We start from the raw sequence: 21,385 nt of genomic DNA on the forward strand, positions 1-21,385 counted from the left end.
TCCAGTGAAGGTGGCTTGGACCACCATGAAAGAAGTAAAGGTGGTGAGAAGGGGTTGGATTCTAAATGCATCTTTGACAGATTGGATGTGGGGTATGCTAGAATGCCCAGGATAAAGACTTCAGTTCCCAAGCCTCCCTGAAGCTTGGTGGAGACACCTAATTCTAAATTTTGGCTCATGGGACATAAACAGAAGTAGGTGGGCAATTTCTCAGAGGGAAGAGGCATGCCCTCCTCCCCACCCCTCACCTCTGTCTTGCTGGTTGACATTCAGCTGTTACACTGGCAGCCATCGTGGATCATGCCAAGGAGAGCAACACCTTAATGAGCCACCCAGTGACCCATGGAGGAACTGTCACACTAGCCCTGGTCTGCTAATGCATGGCTTGTTACATGAGAAAGACATTTCTACCCTATTTAAGTCATTTTCCTTAGGTCTCTGTAAGAGAAGTCAAATGTTTATCATACCTAAAATAATGGCCATATAGTGTTCTTCATCTCATCAGTTACATCAGGGTTTTATCTTGCAATCTGATGGTCTAGATCAACACAAGGGGGATATTTTGATGGCAGAAATTAAATCATTTAGAAATTGCTATAAGAAAGTAAGAAGTGTTAATATCTTTTCATAATGTACTATTTGGTTCACAAAATATTTTCAACTGCCTTATTTTATGTAATTCTTGAAGCAACATAGCGAAAGAAGCATTATTCTCCACTCTCCTGTGACCACCCAGTGGGTCAGGACCATATCTTCAGTTCTGGGCCTGGCATTCAAGGGTGTTACATTATTAATAAATGAGTGAGCAAATGCTTGGATAAGTGGAAAGTATGGTTCCCCATTTTCAGGATGCTAAAAACAGTTCAATGGAGTTAAGCGGCTTGATCCAGGAAATACAGTTTGTAAGTGATGAATACAAACAGCTATGTCCTCTGAGTTGACACTTCACTTTGGATTTTACCAAAAATGAAAGGAGGCAAGAGAAAGACGGAAGAAAGGAGAGAGAAAGCTAAAGGGAAATAAAGAAAAAGAAAAGAGTTAGTAAGCAGAGAGCTGGCCATTTTTCTGGGATATATCATTTGAAGGGAAGGAAACAAGTGCACACAGGATTTCCTCACCTCCAAGTCCTCAGGATGTAGCATGGCTGATGCAGCAAAGATTCTCAAAGACTTGGCCTCTTTCCAGAGGCAAAGCACACCAGAGCAGGCACTCGCACCCGTGGCCATTTGAACTCCAGAGCTGCTTCAAATCACTTTCCCACTGGCAGATTCTTGACACTGATACTCTCTCTGGGTCATGGATACTTCTGTAAATGCAGATCATTTAAAAAACCCAGACCAGCAAAGCTGATTGTGTTTATCGGGAGCAGAAAGGGGTGTTTTTCTCCCTCAAGTCATTCTTATGTGATTTTAAACTTTCCTGCTTGCACAACCTGAAGGAAAATCATTAGACTCAAGTTGTTATTTGGTTTTATTTATTTTTAAAATCATTCTGCAGCTTTAGAGTCCGTCTGTTCTACTCATTTAGCAGAGGAGGATGTGGGCAGGGCCAGATGATCTCAGATATAAAATGAGACGCAAGAGTGTGATATTTATCTCAGGCTGAGGCTGACTGCAAAGGACCATGATGGCCAGAAATGACAGAGCCCTCCTCCCTGGGCTACACAGCATGGGCTGGTCCCCTGTGACCTTCTTAGGCACAACTCATTGCAGAGCTGGACCCTCACTTGAGTGGCGGCTGCTATGAACACTGACCTACAATGGCTGTTAAGGTCAAAGCCAGAGGAGGTTTGTATGCAGCACTGCTGAGAAAGACTGTTACCCGAGGCAGTGACATTTGTTAAGTGCCTACCATGCACCAGATCCCAGGAGAGCCCTTTCCACTTAGGATATCATTATTTCATTTTGTCTCATACCATTTCATCTTTCCAACAGCTTTCTGAAGTAGAGGTTCTTACCTATCATTACAGATGGTGAAACTGAGGCTGGGGAAGATGAGGACCTTCTAAAGGCACATGGTTAATAAATGGCACAGCCAGAGCTCCAGCCTGTTCACTTTCCACTCCACCATTCACTGTTCACGCCAGTGAACATCACCTTTTTCTTTCTGAGAATCCACCTAAGTTCTTAAATTAGAACAAGCCGTGATCAGACAAAACTGAAATAAAGATGAAATCCCTGCTGTAGAGTGTAAGGGTGGGTGTGGGTCTACAGCCTTTCCTGGGAAGGGCCTCAGATGACTCTGTGCTGCCTCCCCCAGGCCCAGGCAGTCTCAGCCCCAGGCCAGGATGGGAAGATACAGAGGCCCAAGGGAAAAGGGGAAAGGGGCCCTTGCTCTGGGGCTAATGAGGTGTAACCATTGCACCCCCAGGTGACAGAGCCTTCCAACATCTCTGCCTCCTTTTATGCCAGATTCAAGCTAATGCTGAAAAATCCTAGTGGTCATATTATATTTTCAAAGGCTTAGTCGGATCAGTAAGAAGAATGCCCTGGAATCTTCGCTGATGCAGTGAGGTCTGTTTCCAAGACATGGGGCTTAGAAGCCAAGAATCCTACTGAATCTCATCTGGGCTGCTTAACAGGGGAAAATCACAGCAAGTTCAAGGTGTTGGTGACTGTGATGGAAATGGGCTTCAGTGAGCATGAAATTAAATCACATAAAAGCGTGGAAAACCTTGAAAAATTCCTTCCCATCTTAAATGAAAACCACAGAAAATGTATATGAATAATTCCTTGATATCCAGTTTTTTCTTCCAAAGTAAATCCCTCAAAGGGTTGAAACAGTTAGGGACAGCATGTGGCCTTCAAAACACACCCTCATATGTAAATAATTAACACAATATCTGTACTTTCAAAATTATTTTTACTATCATATTTACCTAAACAATGACTTTCTAAAAAGAGTTCTTGGCTTTCTCATAAATGTGATAGAAAACAACCCGTGGCGTGGAGTTTATACATAAAACACATCATGGAAGATCTTCTACACTTTAAGTCCTCAAGTCAGAATAAACAAAAAGATGGCAATATGAGATTTTTGTTGATGCTCTTAGTAGGTCTATTTTATTATATTATGCAGAGTTCTAAAATAGATGATGAAATTCTCATCCTATGAAATGTCCTATGTCTGAGGTAAGATATTAGGAGCTGTGTCAAAATAGGTAAAGATAGAGACCTTGATGTGGCTTGGATGAGGTCTGTGTCCCCCACCCAAATCTCATGTTCAATTGTAATCCTCAGTGTTGGAGGTGGGGCCTGGTGGGAGGTGATTGGATCATAGGGGCAGTTTCTAATGGTTTAATGCCATCCCCCCCTCCCGGGTGCTGTTCTCAGGCTGTCGACTGAATTATCAAGAGATCTGGTTGTTTAAAAGTGTGCAGCACCTTCCCACCCCTACCTTCCTCCTACTACAGCCATGTAAGACGTGCCTGCTTCCATTTCACTTTCCGCCGTGATTGTAAGTTTCCTGAGGCCTCCTAATCCATGCTTCCTATACTGCCTGAGGAAATGTGAGCCAATTAAACCACTTTTCTTCATAAATTATCCAGTCTCAGGTAGCTCTTTATTACAACGCAAGAGCAGACTAATACAGACCTGTTCAGCTTAATTCAATAAATGTTTGTTGAACACATATGAATCATATATGTATGAAGAATTGTACCAAGTGTTAGAAAGAGCCAAAGTTGAACAAGTCGGATCCCTGCCTTCAGAACCCATAATCAGATGGGAGAAATAACTTTAAGCTACATATTTTCTCACATCTCTGGAACCAGGATGCATTTTACAATTGACACCATGTCAAAATGTAATTGGCAGAGCTTTTTTCTCTTTTAGAGGCACATAAAATAATGGAGTCACTTACTATCCATTACAATGGAATTTAGGTTTGATTAAATATGGCGGTTATTACATAAGACAAGAGACAGGCAATGCTAAAATAAAGAGGTTTGAAATTCCCTTTCAAACCCAAAAGCACTACCCTCCTTGCGAGAGTATTTGTAGTTAAGTCCTTAAGAGTAAATAAGGTAGTGAAGTAAGGAATGATTATACAAAAGCTCTTATAAATTTTTTTGTTCGCAATAATAAAACAATAAAAATGCACAGCCATTTTATAAATTTAATCAATAGTAATGAATATTACACAATCCATTTCCATTTACTTTTCTTTATTTCCTTGAAATTTTTTAGGATCCCCCTCTTTTAGTCACACTAAGATGGTGGTAGTAAATTCGTTTTACTCACCGGTAGATAATATGCAGCTACGAGCAGTTTTATTTTCCAGAACCTGATCTTTCACTTAAATATTCCATTTTATTTTGACAGCATGGCTCAAAGTTATTGTCCAGTCCATGGGTCACTGATTTCCCAGAGATGAAGAACAATGTAGAAGCTCGAGAGGAAAAAAAACAGCAAACATAATTTTGGGTGAACATTTTTTCAGTATTCTTAGCTCAGTATATCTGATAGGTGTTTCTCAACCAACAAACCTCCCCACCAGTAATCTCCTCCTCAGACTCTCTGTATACCCCATGCTTCAGCCACAGTATATTGCTGCTAATCCCTAAACACATTCTGTACCGTTCATGCCCACTGACCTTTGCTCATGTTTCTCCCTTTGCCTGGAATGTTCTTTCTCTAGCTCTATTTCTCCACTTAAAAACTCATGCTCAACTTTCAAAACCCAGGTCAAACATTACTGTCTTAGTTTGGGACTTCCCCAGGAAAGCAGAACCTGAGATAGGGCTTGAAGATCATGATTTTTTTAGGAAGTGATCGCAAGGCTTATGGAGGAGGACCGGAAAAGAGTGAAACAGTGAAGGGGAGAGAGTCAATATAAAATAAATACTGAGTTGTTCCTTTCTGTGGGCCACTGGAGCTCCACCCAACATGGACCACTTGAGGATCTGCAAAGGATGGACTTCAGAACTGTTACCTGCAGGATGGATGAAGGTAACATTCACTCATCAGCTCCTGCTCCCCATTGGTCATCACTTGCCTCATGGAACATTAACACCTTCGTTTCTCCAGGTTGTGCATGAGCCTGAGGAGCCCTGGTGCAGTAAGGGAGAGATGCACAGTGCTGTCAGTTTGCACTTGTGTGAAGCTTGTTGCCATGGCAATAGCTAGAGTAAAGGTGTGCTGAGATGATGAGAGGCAGTGCACAAGAGATCACTTTCCTAACATGCACAGAGTTAACTGTGCCCCATAAGACCTCCACGCTGCCAAGTACCGTCCTCTCTCACACAGCATTTGTCTTGTTGCATTGATGATAAATAGTTTATATATTGAGCATGAACTCCTTAGCAGTGATGACAGGGTCTTGTTCACCTCAGTGGCTATCCAGCATAGTAACTAGCACACAGCTATAGTCTTAGGATTTCTCAATGGAGTGAAAATTCAAGTTTTAAATGAATGGGTAATGTTATAGCAGTGAGTCTATTTCTCAAGCAGTTGATTGACCGTTCAAATGAAACCTTATAATGGAAAGAAATGCAGTATAAATAAAAGGAAAATAAGTCAGGCAGCTGAAAACAGTTGACATTGATAAAGATGTGATCATTCATGATCATGGGGAAGAGGAATTATTTTAATAAAATTATCAGTTGTAGTTGGTGGGATTTTTTTCTTAAAAAATCAGACCTCCTCCCAAAATCACATATATCATATTACTGACCTCTCCATACATACAGCAATCCAAAGTAAATTTCAGTGAACTCACATTGCTAAAATCTATAATCTCACTAGATCCCTACAATAACTCCCCGATTCACTCAGAACAAAAGCTAATGTCCTTACAATGACAGTAAAACCCCACCACATATGACCCTGTTGCCTGTCTGTCTTCCTCTCCTACTGCCCCCACTGTTGCACACTTCTCTCCACCTCCCTGGCCTCCACCAGGCACATTCCAGCTTGGAATCTTTGCACTGGCTGTTTTTTTTTTCACTTGGAGCTCTTTCTTCCATTATCAGCTTGGCAAACTCCTTCACCTTTTTTCTTTTCTTTTCTTTTCTTTCTTTCTTTTTTTTTTTTTTTTTTTTGAGACAGTCTCACTCCATTGGCTTGGCAAACTCCTTCACCTTTTCTTTTCTTCTTTGTGACAGAGTCTCACTCGGTTGTCCAGGCTGGAGTGCAGTGGTGCAATCTCGGCTCACCGCAACCTCCGCCTCCTGGGTTCAAGCAATTCTCCTGCCTCAGCCTCCCGAGTAGATGGGACTGCAGGTACATGCCACCACACCCAGCTAATTTTTGTATTTTTAGTAGACATAAGGTTTCATCATGTTGGCCAGGTTGGTCACAAACTCCTGACCTCAGGTGATCTACCCGCCTCGGCCTCCCAAAGTGCTGTGATTACAGACAAGAGCCACTGTGCCCGGCCACTCCTTCACCTTTTCAAGGCTGACCTTATGTCACCTTTTCCAATAAGGCCTACCCTGAATTCCCTATTTAGAACCTATAGCCCTCAACCACTACAAACTCCTTCTCTCCTTAGCCTGTTCCTTTTCTTTCTTTTTTTTTTTTTTCCTGGCACTCAATCACCTCTAATAAATGTATAATTAAATTATTATGTCTCTTTTTTATTTCCTTTCCCCTCTGCTAGGAATGTGAGCTCCACCAGGGTAGGAAACTTTGTCATTTTTATTCATTGGTGTATCCCAAACATCCAGAACAGTGTCTGACACATAGTGGGTGCTCAATAAACACTTACAAAATTGAATTGAGTATCTTGATGCTCTGGAGGTAACAATGTGCTTCATAATGTAGACAGTGTGTCAGTCATCCATTCCCCAAACACTGATTGGGCACCTACAAAGGGCCAACATGAATAACTTAGATATAGTCTTTGTTTTCAAGGAGCTCCTAGGCAAGTGTGGATTCAGGCAGGGCCACAGACGATTTTCAGAGCGATGAGCACTCTAACACAAGCATGCACAGTGGCTGTAGGGTCACAGAGGAGGGAGGGTGTGGCTCATTAGAAAGATATTAAGTGAGGAGACTACTCTAAAGCTGACTTTCCTTGCAGAAAGAGAACTACCTAGACAATAAAGAGAAGGGCTAGACTAGGTTTTGTGCTCATGCATTCTTTTTGTGTGTGTATATGCGTATATTCTACCATGTATGAGCTATAGAAATGGGAGACAGCACAGGTTTATATTCTTCAGAAGTCCTTTAGAATCAATACAGAATGAGCTGTTTTCCTAAACTTAGTTATTTGCCTTCTGTCTCCCTTCTTTTCCCCCAAAAGTAGAGACTCTAAATAGGCACTGGAACTTCATAGATCTCTCCCTCATTAATGGGACGGGGCTTTGGGACTCTATTTATGTTAACAATTTTCCCCTTCTCTGTGAGGTTTTGTATTTTTATCAAAAGCATGCTCCAATTTCTTGTCTTTATTTTATTTTGTTTTTAATTATGATAAAATAGTCATAACATAAAATGTATCAGCTTTATCCATTTTAAGTATACAGTTCAGCGGCATTAAGCACATTCACATTGTTATGCTACCATCACCACCATCCACAGGATTCTTTTCATCTTACAAAACTGAAGCTCTGTAACCATTAAAACTAACTCCCCATTTCTCTCTACTCCTGCCCCTGAACCATAATTCTATTTTCTGTCTCTAGGAGTTTGACAACACTAGGTACCTTATATAAGTGGAACCACACATTACTTGTCCTTTTGTGCCTGTGCTGTTTCACTTAGCACAATGTTCTCAGGGTTTATTCACATTGAAGCATATGTCGGAATTCCCTTTCCTTTTAAGACTAAATAATATTCCATTGTATGTGTATGACACATTTTGTTTATCCCTTCATCCATTAAGAGATAATTGGATTGCTTCCACCTTTTGGCTATTGTGAATAATGCTGCTGTGAACACTGGTGCACAAATATCTCTTTAAGTTCTTGCTTTCAATTTTTTGGACATATACCCAGAAGTGGAATTGCTGGATTATATGGTAATTCTATTTTCAATTTTTTTGAGGAACCACAATACTATTTTCCATAGTAGCTGCATTATTTTATATTGCCACTAATGCACAAAAATTGTAATCTCTTCACAGTCTATCCAACACTTGTTATTTTTTTGTTTTTTTGAGAGTAGCCATTCTAATGGGTGTAAGCTGTCAGTTGCTTTTAAAATCTTATCTATCCATAGTTTTTCTCATTTGAAGTATCCATTGATTGTGTGTTTATAAAGTAAGGTTTCTGTTTTTAATTTTTAAAATCCTGGCCTTATTCTTTCCAGTTGATTCCTTCACTCATTCAACAAACAATTACTAAGTGCCTACTGTGTGTCGTGCTAGGTGCTGTGGATACAATGAACAGAGGAGTGTTCTGTGCCCTTAAGAAGCTCATGGCTGGGTGTGGTGGCTCACGCCTGTAATCCCAACACTTTGAGAGGCCGAGGCAGGTGGATCACCGGAGGTCAGGAGTTCGAGACCAGCCTGACCAACATGGCAAAACTCTGTCTCTACTAAAAATACAAAAATTAGCTGGGCTTGGTGGCAGACACCTGTAATCCCACCTACTTGGGAGGCCGAGACAGGAGAATCACTTGAACATGGGAGGTGGAGGTTGCACTGAGTCAAGATTACACCACTGCATTCCAGCCTGAGTGACACAGTGAGACTCTGTCTCAAAAAAAAAAAAAAAAAAAAAAAAAGAAGCAGCTGGTAACTATGGGCCCAACAGATCTATCAGAAAATAAGAACACTGAAGCATTACCTGTGGAACGAGAGAAGGACACAGACCAATCGGCACAAACTGCAGGTCAGATGTAGCCCATTTAAGTGTTTGTTTGCTTCAACAGTGTCTTTAAAAAATTTAAACTGGTTTTCACAAATTAATCTTTATTTCTGACTTCTCTTAAAAAACTCAGAAGATCCAGCAACTCTGAGCCAGAATTCCAGAATGGCAACAGTAGGCCAGAGCTGAGTCAGAACCAGCACTTTTAGCAGGAGGGAGGAAGCCCCGTGAATGGGGATGGGCTGCGAGTAGGGGAAGTGGTAGGGATGTCAGGCAGAGGGTATATTTTGATGGTGGTTCATGCTTAACTAACCAGCCAACCGTATATAAACTCATGTGCATTCCAACACACCCATTCTTCTGTTTTGCCTATAACAATGTTCAATAAATGTCTATGAAATGAATAAAAACATGATCAAAGAATTTTACTCCTGGAAGAGATAATTTTATAGGTCATTTAAACATCAGAAGTCTAAAGAGGTTGAGTAATTTGCCCGATGTAACACTAACATGAGTCTGCAGTGGTTAACAGGTTGTGCTAAAGGCTTGGGGGAACACAGGGGAATTATACAACACAGAACAGTATAGTGGGCATCTGTCATTCTGCCTGCCTGACATCCTTTTCTCCTCTCTGAAAATAGCCCTCTTATTTTGCTTAGGGAGCTACATTCCTTCTTTTTTCATGTGGTCCTCGTGGAACTGAGTCCATCTGGCATCAGGAATGGCATGAGATCCAGGCCTGGTCAACCATACCCATCCACCTGGAGCTATTGGGAAAGAGGTATAATTTTTCCATGGGGGTTGCTGAGAAGAAAAGACGTAAGTCTGAATGATGCTGTTGGTACCTAACCTAAGACTGCATGATGTAATTGAAAAGATGATAAGTTACATTACCTTGGGTAAATTGCTTAACTATTCTGAGCCTCAGTTACCACATCTGTAAATGGAAATAACAATACCTACTTCAAAGGGCTGTTGTCTGGCTGGAAAGAAATAATGTATGTAAAATGCCTGGCACACAGTAGGAGCTCATTAATGCTGGCATTCTTTCTTTCCCTTTCAGATAATGTCAGATGGATATAGCATTACTGTAATTAAAATGTAAGAAGTGCATTGGCAGACTTTCCTTACAACATATTGAGAACAGCTTTTTCAGTAGCTACCTTATGTGATTTCAGGGAATTGGGGAGGGAAAAGAAAATAAAATGCAGCTTGCTTTCCTGGAACAATTCAAGCCATACCCAATGCCTGCCAAGTGTAACCCATAAGTTTATGTCTGCATCCATCTATTATCTCACCTCTATATAGATAAAGTGGTTTTCCTCCCTGCCCACTAGCTATTGTATTTTTAAAATGGAAACTCTTTTGAATCCCTGGCAATCATTTAGCTGACAGTTTGGATCATAATAATAACATTAAGAGCAGTTGTATGACACTTCCTGCTTTGAAAGCATGTTACAAATCTGAGCTAATTAGCATGAATGCTAACATGCCAGTTTTTTATGGATTAATATTGCAATTATACTTTGCTTTTTCAATAAAAATACAGTGATCTTTTTTTTTTAACTCAAAATGGGAGAAAACAAGAAATAAACAAGCGGCCTTCCCAATGGATTCAAACATAATGTAGTAGAAATATGAGACGGACCCTTTATTGACTGAATGTTCCTCTAACAACATCCATGAGGATTTACAGGTATGACATCTCCTGTTAATTTTGTTTTAGGATCAACAAAGGAAATAGAATGTATTGATGGTGGCAGAAAAGGAACTTGTAAAACTGAAGACGAAGTTGCAACCTTTAAAATATACTTTCTACTTATTTCTAAATGAAGCACCTTGAATAAATCAGAACATTGTCCACTTATAATTTATTCTTAAACAAAATGAGAAAATACCAGCTCACATAATATTGCAAAATACCATATTCTTTCCGTTGTAGTATGACAATATAATACAATAAATGTAGTGTCAGAAAGACTTGGGTAGGAGTCCCAGCTCTGATAGTTACCAGCTGTGGTAACTCTCTGACTTTTGTTATCCTCACCTCTAAAATGGGGGCAATACTACTTACTTGGCAGGATTCCTGGGAGGTCCAAGGAAGATTCTGCCTTACACAATATCTGGGATATGACAGGTGATCATATTAACCATGACCCTCCCTTTCTGTTTATAACTCTTCTTCCTCCTCTTCCAATCTAAAATTATTCTGACATTAATTCAGTTTGCAGGAAAGCAGAGTACCATAAAGCATAAAAATGTTCTTTCCTATGTAAGTGTTATGTATTTTTAAATATACAATTCTCTTTTTAAGGGGACTAGGAATAAAAAGTTCATCTTGATGAGAAAAATGTATGATCATCTGAAAACGTTCCTTTTAACATAATGTTAAACTGTGGAGATACCTCACTTGGATTTGGCATTTTGCCCTTCGTTCTGTGTACAAAATTAGTAAAAAGTGATGTGACTAGGTGTAAAGTGGGAAGGTTGCCTGGAGCATACTTAAAAAGCCTATAGACAGGTATGTGGGGCAGGGAGATGAAGAGAGGTTGGTCAATAGGTACAAACATCCAGTTAGACAGAGGGAATAAACTCTAATGTTCAATATCAGAGTAGGTAGCTATAGTTTACAATAATGTATATTTCCAGTGTAATGGATTCATGCTATTAGTCATGGTCTTCTGGAACCATTTATTCAACGAATATTTATTGAGTGCCCACTATACAGCCAGCACTGCTGTGGGCCGTAGGAATGAAGAAATAAACAAAACAAAGTCCATCGTTTCACAGAGTTTATCTTGTAGTATAGGTGGTCTGGCTAATGGGATGGAAAATATTAGAATCTTCCTCCACACTAGAACCAGAAATTTGTAACAATACAGCTTCCTACTCCTTGGACATTGCTTGGAAGTGCACTGACAGCATTTACCACTGTGAACTTAGACGTGCGAATTCATTTGGGCCTGAATGTCTTTCCATTTATTTGTTTACTTGGATAGCTCTGCTCTGATGAGGTGATCTCACCTTTTAACTCTGAAGACAATCTGTTGTTTTGTATTCACAAGTTCTGAGGGTCAACTCTCTACAGACCTAAGAGCCGAAAAATTGTTTATACACACACACACGCACACACACACACACACACACGACAGTCTGGTGTGGGAAAAAATAACATTAGCTTTGAAAATGGCTTTGGTTTGAATTCCTGCTCCATTAATTCCTAGTTCTATGTTCTTTAGCAAGTTAGCAACCCCTTTTTATTGCTTTAAAAAAAAATAATAGAAGTAATATATTAATATGTTTTTATGTTTAACATTCAAACTTTGTTTTATTTTACTGATTGTATTAGGGTTTATACAACTTTTTTTTTTTTTTTTTTTTGAGATGGAGTCTCGCTCTGTCGCCCAGGCTGGAGTGCAGTGGCACGATCTCCACTCACTGCAAGCTCCGCCTCCCAGGTTCACGCTATTCTCCTGCCTCAGCCTCCCAAGTAGCTGGGACTACAGGCGCCAGCCACCACACTTGGCTAATTTTTTGTATTTTTAGTAAAGACAGGGTTTCACCGGGTTAGCCAGGATGGTCTGGATCTCCTGACCTTGTGATCCACCCGTCTCGGCCTCCCAAAGTGCTGAGATTACAGGGGTGAGCCACCGCATCCGGCTATACTACATATTTTTAACATATCACAGTAATAGCACATTAAAGTGATATTATATCACTACTTGTATAGTATATGAACTTTACAATATAGCATTGTAATTTCTTCCTTGCAATCTCTTCCTTCCTGGACCTTACATTACTGTTGGATACAGTCAAATTGCTATATACTATATGCATATAGTCATATTGTTCCTTGCTTTTAGAATCTTAACTGCCACAAAGCTCACATCAGTATGAACAGTCCATATAAGTATATATATAACATATATAATTTATAACATATATATGTTATAAATCTCACACTATGTTATTTTTGTTTAAACAGTCAATTCTCTTTTAAAGAGATTTAAATATTAGGAAAAAAATCTTACATATGTACTCATGTGGTTACCTAATTCCCTATTCTCTTCTTTCTTTTATGTAAGTCTAGATTTCCATCTTATAACATTTCCTTCTGCCTGAAAGGTGTCCTTCAACATTTCTTGTAGTATAGGTAGATTGAGAACGAATTCTTTCAGATGTTGCATATCTTTAAAAAGCCCTTACTTTGTCTTCATTTCTGAAAGATATTTTTAATGAGGTATAGAATTCTCAGTGGCTGATTTTTTTTTTCCTTTCAGTACTTTAAAGATGTTGCTTTACCCCCTTCTTGCTTCCATTCTTCTCAACATGAAATTTACTGTCACTCTTATCTTTTTCCCTCTATAGGCATTGTGCCCTTTTTTTCTTTTTTTCTTTCGAGATGGAGTCTGGCTCTGTTGCCCAGGCTGGAGTGCAGTGGCGCGATCTCGGCTCACTGCAACCTCCACCTCCTAGGTTCACGCCATTCTCCTGCCTCAGCCTCCTGAGTAGCTGGGACTACAGGCACGCACCACCACGCCCAGCTAATTTTTGTATTTTCAGTAGAGACAGAGTTTCACCATGTTGGCCAGGATGGTCTCGATCTCTTGACCTCGTGATCCGCCCTCCTCGGCCTCCCAAAGTGCTGGGATTACAGGCGTGAGCCACTGCGCCTGGCTACCTTTTTTTCTCTGGTAAGGTTTTCTCTTTGTTACTGGTTTTGAGAATTTGATTATGATAGGCCATAGTATGGTTTTCTTTCTTCATTTTTATTTTTTCCTGCTCGGGGTTCCTTGAGTTTTCAGGATCTGTGAGTTTGTAGTTTTCCTCAAATTTGAAAATTTTTTCAGTCATTTCTTTAAACATTTTTCCTGACCTCCTCACCCTCTGCTTTTCAGAGATTCCAATTGCATATATACTAGGAAGCCTGAATTTATCCTATAGCTCAGTGATTCTCTGTTTATTTTTAATATTATTTATTTCTCCATGTGTTTAATTTTGGATTGTTAATTTTGTTATGTGTTCAAGTTCACGAATCCTTTCTTCCACAACGTCTAATCTGCCATTAGTCCCATCCAGTGTATTTTCAACTCAGGCATTGTAGTTTTCATCTCTAGAAGAACAATTTCATTCTTTTTGTATTTTCCATGTCTCTATTTAACCTTTTGAACATATAGAACACAGTTACCATAAGTATTTTAGGCCGGGCAAGGTGGCTTATGCCTGTAATCCCAGCACTTTGGGAGTCTGAGGTGGGCAGATCACTTGAGGTCAGGAGTTCAAGACCAGCCTGGCCAACACAGTGAAACCCCATCTCTACTAAAAATATAAAACTTAGCTGGGCATGGTGGTGGGCACCTATAATCCCAGTTACTCGGGAGGCTGAGGTAGGAGAATCGCTTGAACCTCGGAATCAGAGGTTGCAGTGAGCCAAGATCATGCCACTGCACTCCAGCCTGGGTGACAGAGTGAGACTCCATCTAAAAAAAAAAAAACTGTCTTAATGGCCCAGTGTAGTAATTCTAACATCTGTGCCACTACTGGGTGGGTTTCAGTGGATTTTTTTTCCCCTCATTATGGGTCATATTTTCTACTTCTTTGCATGCCTGGTAATGGGATGCCAGGCATTGTGAATTTTACCTTGTTTAGTGCTAGCTATTTTTGTATCCCTATAAATATCCTTGTACTTTTAGGAGAAAAGGGGTATGCAGTGAAGTTACCAGGAAACAATTTGATCCTTTTAGGTCTTGTCCTTAAGATTTGTTAGGCAGTGGCAGAACAGTGCTTCACCCAGAGCTAAGCATTCTCCACTACTTGGGCAATACCTTTGTGAACCCAACATATCTGTCTCAATCAATTTAGAAAATTTGTATTGCTGAGTTTAAGGACACACCCATGACACAGCCTCAGGATGTCCTGACAACACGTGCCCAAGGTGGTTGGGGTACAGCTTGCTTTTATACATTTAGGGAGACATGAGACATCAATCAATATGTGTCTGGAAGTTGGGACAGCCATGGTGGGGGAGGGGTCTTCCAGGTCTTAGGTAGATAAGAAACAAAAGGTGCATTCTTTTGAACGAGCTCAATTCCCACTTTTAAATGAGCTCAGCCTTTCACTGAATACACAATTTAGACTGGCTCAGTGAATCTGCATTTTTACATAGACTGGCTCAGTGAATCTGCATTTTTACATTAACAATAGGGCAGAGGAAGCAATCAGATTTGCCTTTGTCTCAGGTGAGCAGAGGGTGACTTTCTGTTCCACCTGTGAAGATGAGCTATCAATTTGCATTGCCAGGGTGAAATTCAACAGAACTGTTTTGGGTAAAGATCTTGAGGTCCACAAGGAATTTCCTTGTGGGCAAATTGTGAAGGAGATATGTAGCTTTTTTTTTTTTTAAATCTTTGCAGCTATCTTATTTAGGAATAAAGTGGGAGGCAGGTTTGCCTGACATAGTTCCCAGCTTGACTTTTTCCTGGGCTTAGTGATTTTGGGGTCCCGAGGTTTATTTTCCTTTCACATCCTTCAGATTGTCTACCTGAATCATGAGGTTTTTCAGTCTGGCCAGTGGGAGCAGACACTATTCCTGGCTCTGTGAGAGTGCCCAGCGTTGCACTATGCCCTCTAGTATTTTTCCATTACTTCTTTCTTTAAGTTAGAAACAGGGGTTTTTATTTTGTATTCCCCACGGTCTAAAGTGGTACTTGTCTCACGCATCCGTGTAAAGAGACCACCAAACAGACTTTGTGTGAGCAACAGGCTGTTTATTTCACCTGGGTGCAGGCGGGCTGAGTCCGAAAAGAGAGTCAGCAAAGGGTGGTGGGAATATCATTAGTTCTTTTAGGTTTTGGGATAGGTGGTGGAGTTAAGAGCAATGTTTTGGGGGTAGGGGTTGGATCTCACAAAGTACATTCTCAAGGGTGGGGAGAATTACAAAGAACCTTCTTAAGGGTGGCGGAGATTATAAAGAACCTTCTTAACAGTGGGGGAGATTACAAAGTATGTTGATCAGTTGGGGTAGAAATAAATCACAATGGTGGAATGTCATCAGTTAAGGCTATTTTCACTTCTTTTGTGGCTCTTCAGTTGCTTCAGGCCATCTGGATGTATGTGTGCAGGTCACAGGGGATATGATAGCTTAGCTTGGGCTCAGAGGCCTGACAGTACTTTCAAATTTTGACTGACCCACGTTTTCCTCAGAAGTACAGTAAAGGAGAGGGTTCATCCTGGGCTAAGTGCCCCTCTTCCGAGATCCCACAGCAGTTTGTAGGTTCTCCATCATGAAGCTTATTATTATGATTATTACTCTTTTAGCACACATCTGTAGCAGACGTGGAGCTACATGGACATGTAGACATGCAGACATGGACATGGAGCTTGTTACATTGTTGTGAAATTGCTTTTTTTTTTTTTTTTTTTCAAGATGGCATCTCGCTCTGTCACCCAGGCTAGAGTGCAATGGCGTGATCTTGGCTCACTGCAACCTCCGCCTCCCGGGTTCAAGCGATTCTCCTGCCTCAGCATCCCGAGTAGCTGGGACTACAGGCACCCACCACCATGCCCAGCTAATTTTTATACTTTTAATAGAGACAGGGTTTCACCGTGTTGGCCAGGATGGTCTCGATCTCTTGACCTCGTGATCTGCCCACCTCGGCCTCCCAAAGTGCTGGGGTTACAGGCGTGAGCCACCGCGCCCTGCCCTTTTTTTTTTTTTTTTTTTTTTAAGACAGGTTCTCACTCTTGCCTGTGCTAGAGAGCTTTACTTCTCAGGCTCAAGTGATCTTCCTACCTCAGCCTTCCCACACCCCAACCTGAGTAGCTGGAACTACTAGCATGCACCACTGCACCCGGCTAATTGTTTCATTTCATTTTTTTGTAGAAACAGGGTCTCACTATGCTGCTCAGGCTGGTCTTAAACTCCTGGGCTCAAGCAATACTCCCACCTCAGCCTTCCAGAGTGTTGAGATTGTAGGAATAAGCCACAGTGCCTGGCCTGAAATTGCACATTTGATTGACTTTATGAGGGCAGACACTGAGTCAATCTCATTCAATGCATCAGTACCAAGCACAGTAGGAATGCTACAAGTTTTATGAACACTAATTCTGAATTATTCATTCTGCTTTCAAACTACTTGGTGAGAAATGAGTCTTTCAACAAATCCTAGGGTTGCAGGATTAGAGGGAATTTTAAATAGTAGACTAGGCCTCTGGAGTTCATCTGCATGTGAGCTCATAGCTCTATCCTGTTGGAAGGAGTTAGACCTAGACCCTTACAATCCAGTTTCACATAAAGCCAGTGGACCCAGTGCAGGGTGTGGGGTGTGTGCGGGAAAGCTTTATGCTACTGTCTCTGTTCAGGGGTGTTTTGAGACGAATTGGGCAAATCTGAATTCTGTACAGGCCTTTCCTTCCACATATATTTTAATGCCTACTGATATCTGGCACTGGACCAGAAACATTTTTGCTTCTGCATTGCCAGAGATGCTGTTCACATGGTATTCTGCATTACGCTCTAGAAAGCACCATTCTCATTTGATATCATGTATATCCAGACAGCCCTGCCAGGGTCCCCATCCCTGCCTGCTATGTAAAATCAGTGAAAAGCATACCATTTTGCATTTGTTTTGATGATTTAGCCCATTACATCTTTTTTTTTTTTTTTGAGATGGAGTCTGGCTCTGTCACCCAGGCTGGAGTGTGGTGGCGCGATCTCCGCTCACTGCAAGCTCCACTTCCTCGGTTCACGCCATTCTCCTGCCTCAGCCTCCTGAGTACCTGGAACTACAGGCGCCCACCAACATGCCCAGCTAATTTTTTGTATTTTTAGTACAGACGGGGTTTCACCGTGTTAGCCAGGATGGTCTCGATCTCCTGACCTGGTCATCCACCCGCCTTGGCCTCCCAAAGTGCTGGGATTACAGGTGTGAGCCAATGCGACCGGCCAGCCCATTACATCTTTTTAAGAAACCCTAATCTTGCTCTAAATTAAATTCATCAGACATCTTCAAGTGCCTACTCTGTTCCAGGCATGGTGTTACCAGTGGGACTGGTTACTGGATAAGCCCACTGACAACAGAAGCAGCACTCCCATGGTGGCCTGAGAGTGGGCCCTAGCAGTGTTTGGTTTCTGAACTGGGCTCTCCCTCTTTACAATTCTTTCTCTCCATCTTTTGCCATCATATTCAGAATGCAGCCTGAGAACAAAGGTGAGATGGGACAAATTGGGAATAGTGTGAGAAGTGAGGTCATTTAATTAATTCATTCATTCATTCCTCTGTTCAATATTTATTGAGCACCTGCTATGTGTCATACACTATGCTGAATATTGGTAGTGTAAGGACTAGCAGACGTGGTCTTTGTCCTTAAGGAATTCATGGTCCAGTGCAGAAGGCAGACGGATGAAAAATTATAAGGTGTGAGTGATAGATGCTAAGGCAGGCGAATGCAGAAGGGTTTTTTTTCTTTTTTTTTGAGACGGAGTCCCACTCTGTCACCCAGGCTGGAATGCAATGGCATGATCTCGGCACACTGCAACCTCTGCCTCCTGGGTTCAAGTGATTCTTGTGCCTCAGCCTCCTGAGTAGCTGGGACTACAGGTGCCCACCACTACGACCAGCTAATTTTTGTATTTTTAGTAGAAACGGGGTTTCACCATGTTGGTCAGGCTGGTCTCGAACTGCTGACCTTGTGATCCACCCTCCCTGGCCTCCCAAAGTGCTGGGATTACAGGCATGAGGCGCCGCATCTGGCTGTATCTAATTTCTTGAGAAACTATAAACTAGACAGAAGTGGTGTTTATCCTCCAATTTCTAACAACGTGATTGCTACATGGTGAGCACTCAGTAGAGTCAACAAAGCCTGGATTCTATTCCTGGCTCTGTCTTTGAAGCTACCCGTCCTTGGGCAGTCATTTCAGCTCTCCAGGACTCAGTTACCTCACCTGTAAAGTATAACTGGTGATATTAGCTCTGCCTACCTCACTGGGATACTGTAAGGATTAATGGTCATGAGCGTGATTTTTAAATTGCAAAGACGTCTACAAAATAAATCACACAATCATAAGTTATAATCTTAAATATTTGTTGAATTTTAAAATAAAAGTTGTTCAGCACTTAGATGAAATGCTGAACGACTTCGCATAAGTGCTGCACGACCCTTTTCTTTAAAAAACAAAGACAGAGAGGCTTAAATAACCAGCAGGTATGCAACCTTCAGTTCACAAAGCGAGTCTAGCTTGACTTTTTCATCAGTCCAGAAAGATATTGCTGTTATCTCTATTTTATCAATGAGAACAGTGAGGTCCCAAAGAATTTGTGCAAGAACAGAAGCTCTTAAAAGCTCAGGCGGGCCCGGGCGCGGTGGCTCACGCCTGTAATTTCAGAGCTTTGGGAGGCCGAGGCGGGCGGATCACCTGAGGTCGGGAGTTCCAGACCAGCTGGGCAACATGGTGAAACCCCGTATCTACCAAAAATACAAAAATTAGCCGGGCGTGGTGGCGCATGCCTGTAATCCCAGCTACTCGGGAGGCTGAGGCAGGAGAATCGCTTGAATCCGGGAGGTGGAGGTTGCTGTGAGCCGAGATCGCGCCACTGCACCCAAGCCTGGGCAACAAGAGTGAAACTCCGTCTCAAAAAAAAAAAAAAAAAAAAAAAAGCTCAGGCGTGGGCCACTTCCCAAGGTCTCTACATGTCAACAAGTTAGAAAGGACCAAGCCCTAGGCCTCTGGGGGCGCCTTTGCTCTGGAAACCCCGCCTCCCGGCACGGGAGGGGCCGGACGACGCTTCAACCCCGCCCCGTGACGCGTTAGGCCCTGCCCCCGGGCCATCTTCGTCTCGCGGGATCTCTCGGGAGGACGGACGGGGTCAGGTCCCATCATGGCGGCTGAAGAGGCGGATGTGGATATCGAAGGGGACGTGGTAGCGGCGGCGGGGGCACAGCCAGGGTGAGGCTTAGAGACCGGGTCTCTCTGGGGCGGAGAGGGGAGTGGATTGAAGGAGAGGGCCCTGGGAAAGCTGCAGGTCCGGCAAGGGAAAAGGGAACAGAAGACTGTCCCCTGGGCCAGAGTCTCCTGTTGGCCTAGGAGGCGCCGCGCTCGCCGGCTTGTCCCAAGCCCAGCGGGCAGGGCGGTTACCTGGAGCTCAGGTACTCCTGTGTCGCTTTCACCTTTTGCCGGATGCTGTGAGGGCTCCGATTTCGCCTACCACATTGCGTTTGATTTACATTTCGATACCTTCTTCCGTTCCCTCCTTTTCAGGATCTCCTCGACAGTAACTAGAACAAGAGCGGCTACGGACGAGACCTGAGCTCAGGGACTCTTGTTCTGTGGCTCGCTAGCCGTGTGACCTTGGGCGAGTCGTTTCATCCCTTCTTCCACATGGGGATAGTTGTAAAACTTCCTGAGAGGCAGCTTGACTTAAAGGGGCCAGGTTTTAGAGTTGGACAGTTCTGGGTTTTCCTTCTGCATTTGCTCACCCTACCAGTTAATAGCAATGTGACCTTGGGCAAGACACTTAACTTGTCTGAGCCTCAGACTGCTCATATTTAAACTGAGAGTCATGATATGTACTTCATGAAATTGTGAGGATCAAATGAAATGATTATGAGATATGCTTTAGCATACGGTAGGTGCCCTCTGAATTTATTCTTTACCATCCTGTTACTTTCGGGGACAGTACTGTGAGAATCCAGTGAGGGATCACATTTTTAAAAATACCTGTTCCAGCAGAACAAACAGCCCAGTGTGATTTGACACAGAACCTCTTTTGACTCCTTGCTTTCTGAATGAAAAATGAGTCTCTCTTAGTCATTAAGAGTCCTAGACTAGCCAGGAATCAGAAAGCCTGAGTTCTAAAGTCAGCCAGCTATGTTGTTTATGTACAATTTCCTTAGAACTGTATTAGCTTAAACCATGTGAAATTGCCAATATTTAGACCATTTTTGTTCTATAAAGTGGCAATTTCATGTAGTTCAGCCTAATATTAGGGCCTCTGTGAACTGGGGAGAAGTACTAACCCAGCGCTTGAGGCACTAAGATAGTGTGTTTAGAAGTTTATCATGAACTCTAAAGCCCTATAAAGACGTGAGGGGTAATTAAACTCATGGTCATTGTCCCTCAAAGCTTTGCAGATGAGTAGGGAGCCCTTAATAACAATACTTGTTGACATTCATATAGTGTTTAAATCTTGACCAAGTGCTTTTGCATGCTTGATTTAATTTACTTTTCACAACAAGTTAATGAAATAGGTTGGCAGGGATACTTATCTGCAGTCTAGAAAGAAATGAGCTGGCCTTGGAAACACTAAAGATTGGTCACTTGAGGGCATTGGCTGTGTGCTTCTTCCATAGATTTATCTTAATTTTTCTGATTGTATGCTTCTTCCATAGATTTATCTTAATTTTTCTGATTGTGTTTAATTTTTCCCCCTTTTCTCTTCCTGTTTTAGTTGAGGCCTAGGTCTACTGGTGGCACTTGTGGTAACAAGCGGGATTACAAAGGTTATTGGTTCCTGATGATGGTCACAATCATTGTCTTATACAACCCCAAGGAGTATCATTAATATTATATTCTGGGCCAGGCGTGGTGGCTCACGCCTGTAATCCCAGCACTTTGGGAGAGCGAGGCGGGCAGAT

The 21,385-nt window shown here is 42.0% G+C and overlaps 1 protein-coding gene and 1 long non-coding RNA gene across 4 annotated transcripts in view; one reads left to right on the forward strand and one right to left on the reverse strand.

The window, feature by feature from the left end:
* Positions 1 to 4,171: 4,171 nt before the first annotated feature.
* Positions 4,172 to 21,385, reverse strand: part of LOC134759507 (uncharacterized) — a 134,275-nt gene continuing 117,061 nt past the window's right edge. The window contains exons 2-3 of the long non-coding RNA XR_010135779.1: positions 4,933 to 5,050; positions 4,172 to 4,389 (exon numbers count right to left, since the gene is read on the reverse strand). This is a non-coding gene — a long non-coding RNA (uncharacterized LOC134759507). The remainder of the gene's footprint in view (positions 4,390 to 4,932; positions 5,051 to 21,385) is intronic.
* Positions 19,573 to 21,385, forward strand: part of MYSM1 (Myb like, SWIRM and MPN domains 1) — a 44,737-nt gene continuing 42,924 nt past the window's right edge. For all 3 annotated transcript variants that reach the window (XR_008514631.1, XM_009249710.3, XM_024256018.2), the window contains exon 1: positions 19,573 to 19,697. Coding sequence is in view for 2 of the 3 variants with exons in the window: in XM_009249710.3 (XP_009247985.2) it covers positions 19,630 to 19,697 (68 nt within the window). In the remaining variant the exon portion in view is untranslated. The remainder of the gene's footprint in view (positions 19,698 to 21,385) is intronic.

This window comes from Pongo abelii, chromosome 1, assembly GCF_028885655.2.
Source record: "Pongo abelii isolate AG06213 chromosome 1, NHGRI_mPonAbe1-v2.0_pri, whole genome shotgun sequence".
Classification (NCBI taxonomy): domain Eukaryota; kingdom Metazoa; phylum Chordata; class Mammalia; order Primates; family Hominidae; genus Pongo; species Pongo abelii.